We start from the raw sequence: 13,173 nt of genomic DNA, 5'->3' as shown, positions 1-13,173 counted from the left end.
ACTCAGAGCCACCACTGCCAAGGCCAAGGGGTCTTACAGGGAAACAAGCACAACAGCTGAGGGATGTGGAAGGAAGAGCAGTTAATCCAGGGAAAGAGGAAGGAGAGAGGAGATTTCAAATTCTGCTTTGGGGTGACAGAGCATGACGCTGATTTTGTGTTAGACTGGAAAACACCCGCCCAGCTTCTGCGAGGAGCAGAGAGAAGCCAGCGTTGCCACAGGCAGCCCCTCCTCTGCCCAGGGGCACGGGCACTGCTGTGCCCTGGCTGGAGGGGCTGCCTGTGCCTGGCACCAGCGGCCTCCAGCACACACCGCGCTTGCACCAGCAACCCACAGCTGCCTCCTAGGGTGCTCTTCCCAGAAATCCCCCTGCTCCCGCCCCTGAAAAGGTGCCAGAGATGCACTTACCTGGTGGGAGAAAGGCTGTATGCTGCTGTAACTGCATGTTGGCAAGAGCTTGCTGGTATTGGAAGATACCAGTGTTAAAGACTGCGGTGGCACCATTGGTTTTTTCAAGCGCAGGCCTCTTTGGTAAGGGGGGAAGTACAGCTTGAGGAATTCCCTGAATGGTGGATGGGTATAAAAATAAAGTACAGTAACAAAAAAGAAAAAAAAAAAAGGGGAGAGGGTGGGTGGGGTGTGGAGGAGGATGGGAGGGAAGGAGGGAGGGAGGGAGAAAAGGAGAGAGAAAAAGGAAAAAAGAAAAATCAGTAGAAGGCAAAATAACCAGGCAGCACCATGTTTCTCCATGAGCAAGCAAGCGGCATAGCGGACTGAACTACCAAATAAAAGGCGAGGGAACAGCTTTCCAGGGAGCACTATTTGCCTACCACTACAGCGGCACAGGGACCGGCGGGACAGCCGCTGTGGGCACCGGCATCAGTGCCACGCCAGGGAAAGCTTCGGGGGGCCAGGAGCCAGGCTCTCGGGGAAGCAGCACTGCTAGCTCCACGAGGATCACACGTAGAAGCCATGTTAATAATAGTCACCGTCTGGAGCGGAGGGCAGGGCCGTAGTGACACCCCAGTCCCCAGCGCTGCCCGGGCATGCAGAGCGCGCCGCATGCCGGCCCCGGCCGCCTCCGCGCCACCAAGCCATGCCAACGCCCCTGCGCCGGCACCCGGGAGGGGACAGGGACAGGGGACACGGGAGGGGACGGGAAGGGGCCGGCGGGGCGCGGGGGCGGCGGGGAGGGCACCCAGCCTGGCCCGGCCGCCCGCACGCCCTGCGCCGGGGACGTGGGGAGGGGAACCGGGATGTTCCATCTCTACACATTAACCCCAAACTCGACTCTACGATACAGCTACATGCCAAGCTAAAAGGTGAAAGGTCATAGTACCAGGTCAAAGGTTGCCTCGAGGGGTCGCTTCAGTGATTTGACAGCCGACTGAGTCTTAATTAGCAGGCAGCGAGCACATGATGGCAATGGCCAGTGGGGTCAAGCGCATTAACATAAACAGCAAGCAGAGGTGCGTCATGGGGGCAGCAGTGCATTTGGGGAGGTGAGAAAAAACAAATAAAAACAAATCACCGGATGCCGTGTACAACGGTAACAAGACTAGGCATGCACGGGCCCACGGGCAGGGCAGCGGGGCAGCAGGGGGTGCCCACGGCCGCCCCCCGGCCCCACCGGGGCCGCGCCGGNNGGCCGCGGGGTCACGGCCGCGCACAGCCGGACCCGCGGCCACCGCCTCGCCCCGCCGGCCCTGCCGCCCCCACTGTGCTCCGCTTCCCACACCCACGGGCTCAGCACAGGCGGGACCCTCTGCCACCACAGCCCCCCAGTGCTGCCCTCGCCTCGCCAGCGCACCAGCTCCTCACGGGGCCCAGGTCTGGCTGCTACAGCTGCAGGCCTGCGCTAGCGCCCGGGACAGCCACCGCCAGCCCTCGGGGACACGGGACGGGGACAGCAGGAACGTGGTCAGTCCGCTTCAAACTACACCTCTACAAACACGGACTTACAGAAACTGAACATGGATTTATCTAGCTGTGCAGCTGGACAGATACGCGTCTGCCCACACACGGACGTACAGCCAACCAGAGACACAAGTAGCCCACACGTACAGACACGCACACACGTATGCACGCACAGAGGTACACACAGGTACTCCGAACATCAGCAGGCAAAATTAGTCAAACGTCTCAATGGTCAGGAACTACTTCACAGCAGATCTGGCACCACATGCTGAGAAAGCTCATTGCACCGTGTAGTGACCGGGGTCCCCGGGCACACGCACCCTCCTCAGCAAGGACAAACACACATCCACCATTGCCTCTCCTCAATCTACGTCTACGTCCACAAGTGCTCCCACACTCACCATGGCAGCTGCGGTCGCTGCTGCTTGGGCAGCTGCAGCTTGGTTAACCTGGTACTGGGCAGCCTTGATCTTGGCTTGCAGGTGTGCAGGAGGGTGAAAATATTTGCACTTTTCCCGGGAGCACCTCCCTTTGATGTAATCCATGCAGACGGTGACCGTGTTGTCGTTGGTGTCGATCATGGCGCTGTCGGCGGGGTGAGCGAACCGGCAGTCGTTCTCTCCCCTGTTGCAGTTCCCACGCTGGTACTCTCGACATACCTGCGACACCAGGAAAAGAAAGCCACTTACTTTTGGTGCTGGGTGTTGCAGGCAAGGCTCGGAGCAGAGACAAGCCTTCTGAAAGCCTGCGAGAGCACCGCGAGGAAGGGGCCTGGCCCAGGCGGAGCACTGCAGTGGGATGGAGGGCTCAGGGACCTGGCAGCAGAGACTGGCTTCTCCAGAGCCACTTCTGATGTCAAGGAGCACGAAACCCCACCGTGATCAGAGCCAAGCACACAGCAGGTGTCGTTCTGGCTCCCACTGAGCTGTTTCTGTCTCCTGAAATGTGCCATGGCTGCTCTCGGGCACCACCCAAGCACCCCAAGGTGCTCGGCCATGCGCTGCTGTGGCCTGGCTGTGCTCGATGTGCTCATTAAGGTGAGTGGATGGTGTGTCCCCAGGGAGCCCCACCGGGGGGGCACTCTGTGTCCATGTGCCCCCATGATCCAGGCATCTGCCAGGAGACAGCAGCCCGAGCCCACGGTGGTGGCACAGCCCCTGCGCTGCCCAGCCATCACCCTGGTGAGGTGGGGAACAGCAGCGGCCACTGCTCTCACTGTCACACGCCAGCAGCCAGATGGAGCTGGAGGGCTCAGACACTGCAGCTGCTTGGGTGACAGCCCCTGCAGTGTCCCCGTGGGCTCCAGCCAGTCCCGAGCCCACAGAGACCCCCAGCACTGCAGACACGGACTGTGTGACCAGTGTGACAAACACCGGCCCCCTCCGCAGACGTGCCAACCCTGTGCCTGACAGACTGACGTGGGCTCCTGTCATGGCCGGTTCTCCCCAAACTGCCAACGAAACACACCTTGCATTCCAGTTTTCCAAAGGCCATGGGAAACAAAGGGACAAAATCAGTTCTGCATAAAAATAAAACCCCTTAGTGGATGGAATTTCCTGTTCAAGGTGGGTGCCTGTGAGCTTGGATCATAAGTATTTCCTCAAGGACCTTGGCTCTGATCCTTGCAACAACCCAGATTTGGTGGTGTTTCCCTTCACACCAGTCCTTGGGCTGCTGTTTAACCCTCGTGCCACTGCCAGTGCCACCTGCCCATCCACCATGGGTATGAACTGACTCGCAGCAGGACCAGGACCAGGTCGGGTGTGAAAACCCCAGATTTGTCCAGGGCCATTCCCGCACGACCCTGTTCATAGGCTTTTTTCACGTGGTGACAGGCTCCAGGTGTGTGTTGGCACCTGAGCCACGTGAGCCAGGCCCTGTCCCTCCATGGCCCCTGCTCATCCCGTGTCCTCTTGCTCAGGGCTCACAGAACAGATTCCACAGCATGCCAGAAACAGCTCAGGGAAACTCCTGGGCTGGAAAAGAACCACTGGCCTGCCAGGTAACCCTGCAGCCAGATCCCTTCCCTGGTCCAGTCCCCTGCAGTGACACATGCCAGCCAGCACAACAGTCCTGATCACCCAGAGCTGACCAGCTCCAAGGAAAGTTGCTTCTTTCTGGCAAAACATGGCACGTAAGAACCAAGCAGAAAACAGCAGCTTGGCTGTGGTCATTCCTGACTTTGGAACACTCCTAATAGAAAATGACGGCGTTCCAACAGAAACAGCTGTTTTTGATAAAGCGTTAGGCAATTCCTTTTTCTCTCACTTCCCTGTCCTTCTTACTTATTTTCTAGTTCACTGAAGAACCACACTTTGTTCAAGGTATTTCCTGCAGGGCAGGAGCGTGAGGAAAGCTGTGGAAAAGCCTGAAGCCATGACATTTCCATCCAGAGATGCAGATTCCTTACAGGAGTGGCTGAAAGCTCTGGACACCCAAGACCTGCATGCTGTCAGTATGAAATGCAGACGAAAGCAATCCCACTGCTAGTAGCAGTCACCGACCTCACTTTACCAAGATTCACATTCATTCAGGAGACACAGTGCTGTGGGGTCTGCCTGCATCCCTGAAAACACCAGGTGTGCTTACTGAGAGCTTTCAGCCTGGGAAGAGCCTGGGTCTGTATGCCAGAACGTGTGCTGACTTAATTCCTGCCAGTGTATATCACTCTTGAAAATAAATATTTAAAATTCTAAGCAGAACCAATCATACTCCAAGATTAGATGCTAACATCATTGTGGTTATTTTTCTCCAGGACAGTTCATTCCCAGGGAGAGTGAGTGGAGCCTTATAAAGCTCTGATCATGCCACAACAAATGGCAATGCCACAGCTGCAGCTCCCTGGAAGAGCAGGTAGACACTGCTGGCTCCTCTGGGAGGTAATAGCCACGTCATGCAGAATCTCCAAAATCCATTCTGCACTTCTGTAGCCTATAAAGTACATTCAAATATTCTGCTGTTCATAAAAATTACATGCTTGTTTAGTGTTTGGATACTGAATTTGGATACTCCAGATCAGACCACCACTGTACTGGAAAGCATTTGCTAATTATATGCTCACCTACATGTTTCACTGTTTAAACTGAATTTGCAGAAGGGAAAAACAGTATTGTGAGCCTGAGAGTGCTATTCTAGCATCTCCCTCTCATGCAGAGGAGTCTGGCTCAGCACTGCATCACTTCTCTGAGCAGCAATATCAAGAGAATGCAGCGTCCAGAGGGCCAAATCCTGCGTGCTGAGGTCCCAGATGACATCAGCTCCCTGTGCACAGTGGTCACAGCCTGTGGCCAGCACCAGGGCTGCCCTGGAGGGGCACACAAAGGGGTGTCCCTGCTTTCTAGGGTGCTTGGGGACAGGGGGTACATCTTGCTTATGACCAGGATGCTTTTGAGCCCCCATGTCCCACGCTGACCATCCACGGGCACTGCAGGGCTGGAAGCACGATCAAACACAGCAGCTGATCTTGGCAGCACAACCCAAAGGGTTCCCACCATAGGCATCCTCCTCTCCATACTCATTTCCAAATCCATTATGATTTATTTATGAATTTCCCTAATTGCATTTTGGTTTTAATCCACCACTGGCAGGTGTCCATCACGAAACAGAGTCCTCAAGGGAAAACCATCCCTGGGTGATTCCAAGCAGCCACCTGTGTGCCAGCTCAGAGCTCAGCACGGCTGCCTCCCCTGCAACCTGAGCGTGCTTTGGGGAACGCTTCCCTCAGGGAAAACAGCTCTAAAAAGGGAAATGATGTGATCCCACAGGAGGGTGACCTGTGGTGATGTGAGCTCTGAGAATAGTGACAGCAGCAGCGGGAAACGCTGGCTGCCAGATGACCCTCCACACTAAGCAGCACCTCATCAGCCAGGGATGCAGCTAAGGAAAAGGAATTCATTTCCCTTGGAAGGAGAGTCAATCCCTGTTAGTGCAGATGCACAGGCAGAAAGAACAGAGTTACAAATACAGCAGGCTGCATAAATCAGAGATCCCTCTTGCTCCTCCCAGCGTGCTCCCTGAGCTCAGTGAGCAGCCCCACTGCCAGAAGGGAGACCAGCAGCAGCCATGCAGGAGACAGCAGCCTTGAGCCCTCACCCCTGCCATGTCCAGCACACACCAGGGTGACAGCAGGGCAGCCTGGCTGCTCAGCCTCCCCCATCGCTGCCTTTGAACCACAGAGCCAGCCAGGGCTGCCAAGCACCTGCTCTCAGGCTGTGCCCACGGGCTGAGCTCTATGTTCTCAGGCTGTGATCCATGCTCTCAGGCTGTGATCCACACTCTCAGGTTAGGTTCTCAGGCTGTGATCATGCTCTCAGACTGTGATCCACACTCTCAGGCTGTGCTCTCAGGCCCTGCTCCATGCTCTCAGGCTGTGCTCTTAGGCTGTGCTCCATACTCTCAGGCTGTGCTCCCAGGCTGTGGTCCCAGGCTGTGTTCTCAGGCTGTGATCCACGCTCTCAGGCTGTGATCATGCTCTCAAGCTGTGCTCCCAGGCTGTGTTCTCAGGCTGTGATCATGCTCTCAGGCTGTGCTCTCTGCTCTCAAGCTGTGCTCCCAGGCTGTGTTCTCAGGCTGTGATCCACGCTCTCAGGCTGTGATCATGCTCTCAAGCTGTGCTCCCAGGCTGTGTTCTCAGGCTGTGATCATGCTCTCAGGCTGTGCTCTCAGGCTGTGATCATGCTCTCAGGCTGTGCTCTCAGGCTGTGCTCTCAGGCTGTGATCATGCTCCCAGGCTCTGCTCTCAGGCTGTGCTCCCAGGCTGTGCTCCCAGGCTGTCTCTCAGGCTGTGCCCACGGGCTGTGCCCCAAGCTCTGGCAGCCGGCAGCACGTCCCTGGCTCCCCGCCCACGCTGCCGCAGCACCGATAAGGTGCCGAAAACATTGTCAGGCCTTTCAGATAAGAAAGATTCGGAGCAAGGGGGAGCAGCAGCTCGAGAGCACCGACACTTGTCAGGGTTGTAGCGAGGGTGATAAGCCAGGTGCAGGAGGCCAGCAGGGGAGCGTGGGCACGTCTGCCAGAGCCAGAGAGGCCGAGTCATCTGCACCCAGCAGCTGCAGCTCTGCACCTCCCTAGTGCTCAGGGGCTGTGCCCCCACCATGCTAACGCCTTCTGGGCACAGACTAACGGCTTCGTGGCACCCTTGCTGCTGCCATGATCATTCCTAAACATTCCCGTTTCCTTCTGCAAGGGAGGGTCAGAAGCAGAGTGGCAGCCTGAACTCACTGTACAATCACTCAGCCACTCCTCGTTCTTACCGCATTACCGGCCCAAGTGAAACCTGCACTATTTGCTTTCACAAGGAAAGTACTTCCTACCTAGAAGACATAATAAATGACAGCACTTGTGAGAGTAAGCTACAGCACGCAGCCCTACCTCCAGCCTGTCTGTCCTCATCAGCTTCTGGGCGGCGGCGGCGGCGGCGGCAGGAACGGGCACGCCGGGGTTTCCTGTCACCAGCATCGGGGCCGTGGGCAGGATCTCGGCGGGCACCAGGCCGGGAGACACGGGCCCCAGGTAGGGGTTGAAGGCGGCTGATGCGTTGGTGGCTAAGCTCGGTGCAACAGAAAACATTGGCTGCAAAGGGACACAGGGAAAGAGACACTTAGCATCGGGTGTGCAGCAGCTTGCCACGCTGCCAGCAAAACAACTCTCTGGGCATCCCCTGGAGCTGAACAGGGGAGTTTCTACTAACTGCAAAGGAGCATTTGTTGTGTTTGTGGGAACACCCGTGCAGTTGTTGCAGGAGCACAGGACAGGTGTCCCCACCAGCCTCTGCTGGCTCTCCTGCTCCACTGTCCCTACACTCTCACAGCATGTGGCAGCTCCTGGAGCAAACTCGCAGTGGATCCACACTCCAGCAATGCCATAATGAATGACAGACGCTCTGTGGGTCACAGGGAGTCTGGGCTACCAGGGGGACATGGCCACAGCAGGTACAACGCTGGCTCTTGGGGAAAAGGCATCTGAGAGCCCTGACAAAGCACTGGCCACACTCGACTTCAGGCACAGGCAAAGCTTTTCTGACCCTGCTGCAGCTAGAGCTGGCTCAGGAACTCCTGAGGTTTCACAGCCACAATCCTCCCGTTTTACAGAACTCAACAGGCTGGCCATGCAGATAATCACACACTCACTGCATCAGGGAGATGCTTTAGTTAGGCTAAGGCATCAAACCAGGGGAAGAAAGAGCACATGCAAATATGATTTTATTTTGTTTGTTTGCATGTTTTCAAAAAAGAGTCAAGTGCCCTTGTGGGTGTGAAGATAATTGGGTGTAGAGCCCAAATAATGCTGTGAAAACCCAACACAGAGCTGCTACACTGTGGCAAGGATTAAATAACTCTCCTGCCCCCAAATGCAGTGTAACTGCCAAATAAAATTCAGCCAGGAGTGTTTGTCTTTCACTATCTAAATAAGGCAGTTACTCAAGGCATTTAGGTTCTTTCCCCCGACTAATTTTTAGAGGGAAAAACAACTACAGATTTAACACAACTCTTTCTCTGTTTCATATCAGTTTAAGGCAGACAGCAGAGGACAGCACCTATTTCTGTATTCCTGAGGAAATGACTGAATTGTTTGGAAGCAAGAAACATTTGAAATAATGAACAAAAACATGCAGGGATTACTGGAGAAAACAGAATGAGAGTTGTGTAAATGGATATAATTTCTGTAATGCTTATGATTCTTCATCCATGTGAATGGAAAACAACCTGGCAAATATTACAGGAAATTAAATATTACTTTTAAATACTCTATTAATTAACTGCACTTTTCATTACTGGGTTATCAGCTATGTAATAATGAACTCAAAATAGAACCAGTCTGTTAGTGTGTAACTTAAGAGATGTTGGTGTTTAATTTCAGCCCAATACACTCAAACAGACACCTGTGTGCCTGCTGTACAGCAAATAAGACTACCCCATTTTTTTTCTACTGAGCTTGTTTTCTAGCAATATAAATACCCTGCAGCCTTTTGACCACTGCAGAGTAACAGCATGTTATCAGAGCCAGCTGGCATTGCTCTGAAGCTCACAGGGACATCGTGATGTGCTGCACAGTCTAAGTGGGGACAGCCCCTGTCCTACAGCCCCGGGGCACACGGCCACTGCCAGGCCAGGGCACAGAGCCACCCCAGCTCTCTGCTGCTGCGTGGGCTCATACTGACTGATGCACTAGCCATGGGCAAGCTGAACCCAGCTCCCCTAAACTAAAGCTCAATTCCAGCAAGCAATTCTCTGGGAAAGTTCCCTTGAGTGAAGGGAGAACACCCAGTGGGTATCTTCTCCAAGCCAGGAGTTTCCTAGAGCACATAATACTGCAAAGGAAACGAAAATCTCATGCAGATCCCTCACTTTCCAAACTCTGGGAATAAAGCTGTGAAAGATAAATTAACCCAAGGTTACTGAAATAATTAAAAATATTACTTCAGGCAAGACAGAGTTAAGACATACAGCGGGGCATGTCAGTGCAGTTGACTCCCCTCCCACTCCCGACCTTTGTGGGGTCTCCCTGGTGTGGAAGCCTGTGCTGCCTGCACTCAGCCCCCCCGAGGGACCCTGCACGTACCACGGGCTGCAGCGGGGCTCCGGGCATCATGGCATTGGCCAGCTGCATCTGCTGGGCCAGCATGGCCATGTTCTTCTGCTGGATCAGGTTATTGCGGCCATTGATCTCCAGCTGCGTTTTTAAGTGTGGTGGTGGGTGAAGATATTTGCAGTTTTCCCTTGAACATCGGCCCTGAAGAAGAGAATGGGCACAGTAGGATTAGAAGCTGCATCTTTGTTCCTTATGCCATGGGCTAAAGCAAACACAAGCAGACACACTTACCAGATACTGGAAAATGAGACCCTACATGAGCACAATGTAAAAGTCAGAGCAATTACTGCTAAATGGGTAACAGGGAACTACAACATGTGTTGCTGGAATCAGAGGAGCAGTTAACCAACCTGATTCTGAAATCCAGACTAAACTAAATCTAAACTCAATGTCCTCATTGCAGTGCTGGGGTTCAGGCAGTTCCACAACTCTCTGGATGACATCCAAAGCCCGGCAGTACGTGTTGTACACCCCAACCACTTAATGTACTTCATACACTCAAATGCTTTAAAGCCATAAAAATCATTCCTGTGATCTAATGCAATGTCCTCTGGCTCCCAGGAAACAAGGAGCCTCTCTGCTTCTCCACTGAGACCAGCATTTCTATCCACCTAAGACATGGTCTTTAAGGAAAGCTATTTACTGAGAGTTAAAGACTACCAGAATATGCCACAGCCCCAGGTAAATTGTGCTTATGCTTTGCTATCACCAGCTACGACCAAAACACTTACATCCTCCTTGTTTGCATGTCGCTCTGGAGCTCAGGGCACCTTTAACCTTCAATCTCTTTTAATTTACAGATCTTAGCCAATTTCCCAGAAGAAATGCACTTGTCTGTCTGGGAGCAGGGTTTCTGGTCTCACTTTTACTCCATGGACCGTTACAAATGGTCCACAGAGTGCCCAGGAGCTGGAAGCCACAGGCTGGAAGCCAGTGGCACCGATCTCAGCAGAACACGGGCAGCATTCATCCCCTGCCCCTGCAGCGAGCACTTCCCCGGTACCCTGTCACTGCATCCTGCTGACTGCATCGACAGAGGTCAAGGCAAACTGTCATCTCTCCGAACCTTCTCTGAGCTCTCTTCCAATCACTACAAAAGGAATATTAGAAGTGAGTAAATTCAGAGGTGGCAGGGGATGCTGCAGTGTCCTGATGGGCCACACCAGCACAGCGGGGGATTAACCCAATCCTGCTGGACTAAAACTCAGCACAATGCTCCTCAGCAGGGGCCCTCAGTGCCAGTGGGGTGAGGGGCAGAGGGCCAGCTGGGTCCCTCGGTGTCCCAGCCACTCTCCCGGGGTGCTCTGCCCAGCCCTGGGCTCAGCAGTGTCAGACAGTGCCTGCTGAGCTCAGCCCAGCCCCTCCGAGCAGGACAGCTGCCACAAACTTCTCACTCTTATTCAATCATGGCTGCAAGCACACATTTCCTTTGCTCTCCTTGCAGCAGTAAGTCTTTTAATCTCATGCTGCCTCTCCATTTCTTTTTTTGGTGTTAATATATAGATTTATTTCCTACTCTCTATAGTTCACTTTCATTGTCAAAAATGAAGAAATGCCACCCACTCCGGATGGGAGCAGGATGTGCCTGACCTTGCTGTGTTCAGCCTCCTGTGACACCTCATCAGGTGCAGCACAGGGTTTAGCACGGTCTGCTGATCAGAAGTTGGACTGAGAGGATTTTTCACCCTGCCTTCAGGGGAGCAGGAGCTTGTACCTGTCCCCAGGCACCTTCCCACAGGGCAGAAGCATCCCCAGCTACTCAGCATGGCTTTACTCCCCACAAAGCACAGGGCACTTTGGATGAACACTTACCAAACTGTGGGAAACCGTGGCAAACTCAGACAAAAGAAAATGACCAATCATGCCTCGGAAAAATCACTCCCAAAATTCTACATTCAGAAAATCCAGGGTATTCCTAGAAGACTTGGATCCTCTGACAGGTGTGTTGGATCATGACACCTGGGTACACCTGCACACAGGTGAACAGGAGTGTACCCACTTCTGTGTGTCACCACCAGGCTCTTCCCCACAACACCAGTTTTCTGGGAAGCACAGCACACCCTGCTTCTAACATCCCACACTATATGCTAGGAATACAACTGCAATTTTTGCTCTGCGATAATAATCTCCTTCCAGAAAACACCCTGATTGCATATTTAATAACAGAAAAGCTTTCTTGGGATTCCCTTCTGAGACTGCAAGCTCCTTTACTCACTGAGTCTGTGATTCTGTAATTTGAAGTGGCTATTCATGGTCAGACCTACAGCCCTCTATAATTTAGCAGGTTACCTCCTAAAGACAAAAGAAAAATCTCCTTGTGGCCAACAGAGACTCCAGCGAGCGCTGCACATCCCACCCGCCCTGCATGAACACGCACCACCCCATCACCAGGGAACAATTACTAATGACTGACAGAATTTTCAGCCACTGAAACACTTGTGGATGTTCTGAGGGTGCTGTGGCACCGACTGCAGCTGCCGGGGCCGCGGCGTTCCCTCAGCCGGGGGCTCTGCCTGGGGCTGCTTCCCCCGGGCTGGGGATGCCAAAGCTGCAGAACCAGCAGGCACAGCTCAAGAGCGCAGCTGGAACACACGGAATGCTCCTGATCCAAAACAAACAGGCAAACACCTCCCTCTGTCAGGGAGTACAAATCCCTCTGACCCGCGCGCTGAACCCGAGCAGGATGGCCGCTACGTACCACCAACTGTTGCCTGTAAATGGTAAAACTATTTATCCTGATGCCCATGTGTTTTACAGGAAAACATTTAACTCCATGTAAGCCATGGTTTCCTTTTTAAAAATAAACTGTTTGCAGGCGCTTTGTGTTGGGGCTGCCTGCCACGTTCAGAGATACCTTTTCAGTATATCCCAGGGCCTGGAGCACGCAGCCTGCAGCCCGGTCAGTGACTTACACCTCCGGGGCTGGTCAGAGGCAGGGCTGCAGTCACTGAGCCTCTACACTGATGCATTGCCTGACTGCAGACAGCCCAACACCTGCTGGAGGGGTCGCTGCAGCCGGTTCTGCCCTTGTGATGCCGTGGGACCACAGGTGCCTGTCGCAGAGCTGTCCCACACTGTAACCAGGTGCTGGTTCAGGGCCAAACCCAGAGCTGGGGGCAGTGCTCGCCCTCCGGACCCTGCAGCTCCCCCAGCCCAACAGCCTGCCAGGGAGGGGCTGTGGCTTTGGACACTCCCAAACAGCTCTGGGAGCGAGCAGCATGCCAGCTGGGGGCAAACACACATCTCCGGGCAAGGAGGTGAGGGCATCACCCCTGAGAAGCCCCCTCAGCTCCCCCCAGGGCTGCTGCTGTGGCACAGGGATACTGATGGCAGCACTCTGCAGACACTTTTCAAAGTGAACCCTTTCATGTGAAAACACACCAAAGTGACCACTTAATGACGTCTTTGTGTGTGATTCTTGTACATAAAAGCCTCAACCCCTCTAATGGATCATTTGGCTTGCACAGCTAATAGCACTCCTACGGGAGCTGTCCTACTGCCATGAAATACAACAGGATTTAAAAAAAGAAAGAAAAAAGCAAACAGAGCAAGCAGACTGCCAGCACAAAACAGAAGGAAAGACACCAGCTCAGCAGCAAAACCCTCCCTGCTGCTCCTGCTGTCTGTGGGTCCCTCCTCCTCCTCCTCAGCCCCGAGGAAGCACAG

The 13,173-nt window shown here is 53.8% G+C and overlaps 1 protein-coding gene across 25 annotated transcripts in view; it reads right to left on the bottom strand.

The window, feature by feature from the left end:
• The window catches only part of MBNL1 (muscleblind like splicing regulator 1), a 65,610-nt gene that overhangs the window by 13,431 nt on the left and 39,006 nt on the right, over window positions 1-13,173 (bottom strand). For 19 of the 25 annotated variants that reach the window (XR_005952769.1, XR_005952761.1, XR_005952772.1 and 16 more), the window contains 5 exons: window positions 9,478-9,648; window positions 7,288-7,488; window positions 2,319-2,576; window positions 1,340-1,393; window positions 409-562 (listed from right to left, as the gene is read on the bottom strand). Coding sequence is in view for 8 of the 25 variants with exons in the window: in XM_041405622.1 (XP_041261556.1) it covers window positions 409-562; window positions 1,340-1,393; window positions 2,319-2,576; window positions 7,288-7,488; window positions 9,478-9,648 (838 nt within the window). In the remaining 17 variants the exon portion in view is untranslated. Of the gene's footprint in view, window positions 1-408; window positions 563-1,339; window positions 1,394-2,318; window positions 2,577-7,287; window positions 7,489-9,477; window positions 9,649-10,238; window positions 10,260-13,173 lie in introns of those variants that run through there. The other 6 variants (XR_005952766.1, XR_005952767.1, XM_041405624.1 and 3 more) reach the window with 2 other exon arrangements.

Source organism: Onychostruthus taczanowskii, unplaced genomic scaffold, assembly GCF_017590055.1.
Source record: "Onychostruthus taczanowskii isolate IOZ18803 unplaced genomic scaffold, ASM1759005v1 scaffold24, whole genome shotgun sequence".
NCBI lineage: Eukaryota > Metazoa > Chordata > Aves > Passeriformes > Passeridae > Onychostruthus > Onychostruthus taczanowskii.
This window is presented reverse-complemented; position numbering and strand designations above follow the sequence as displayed.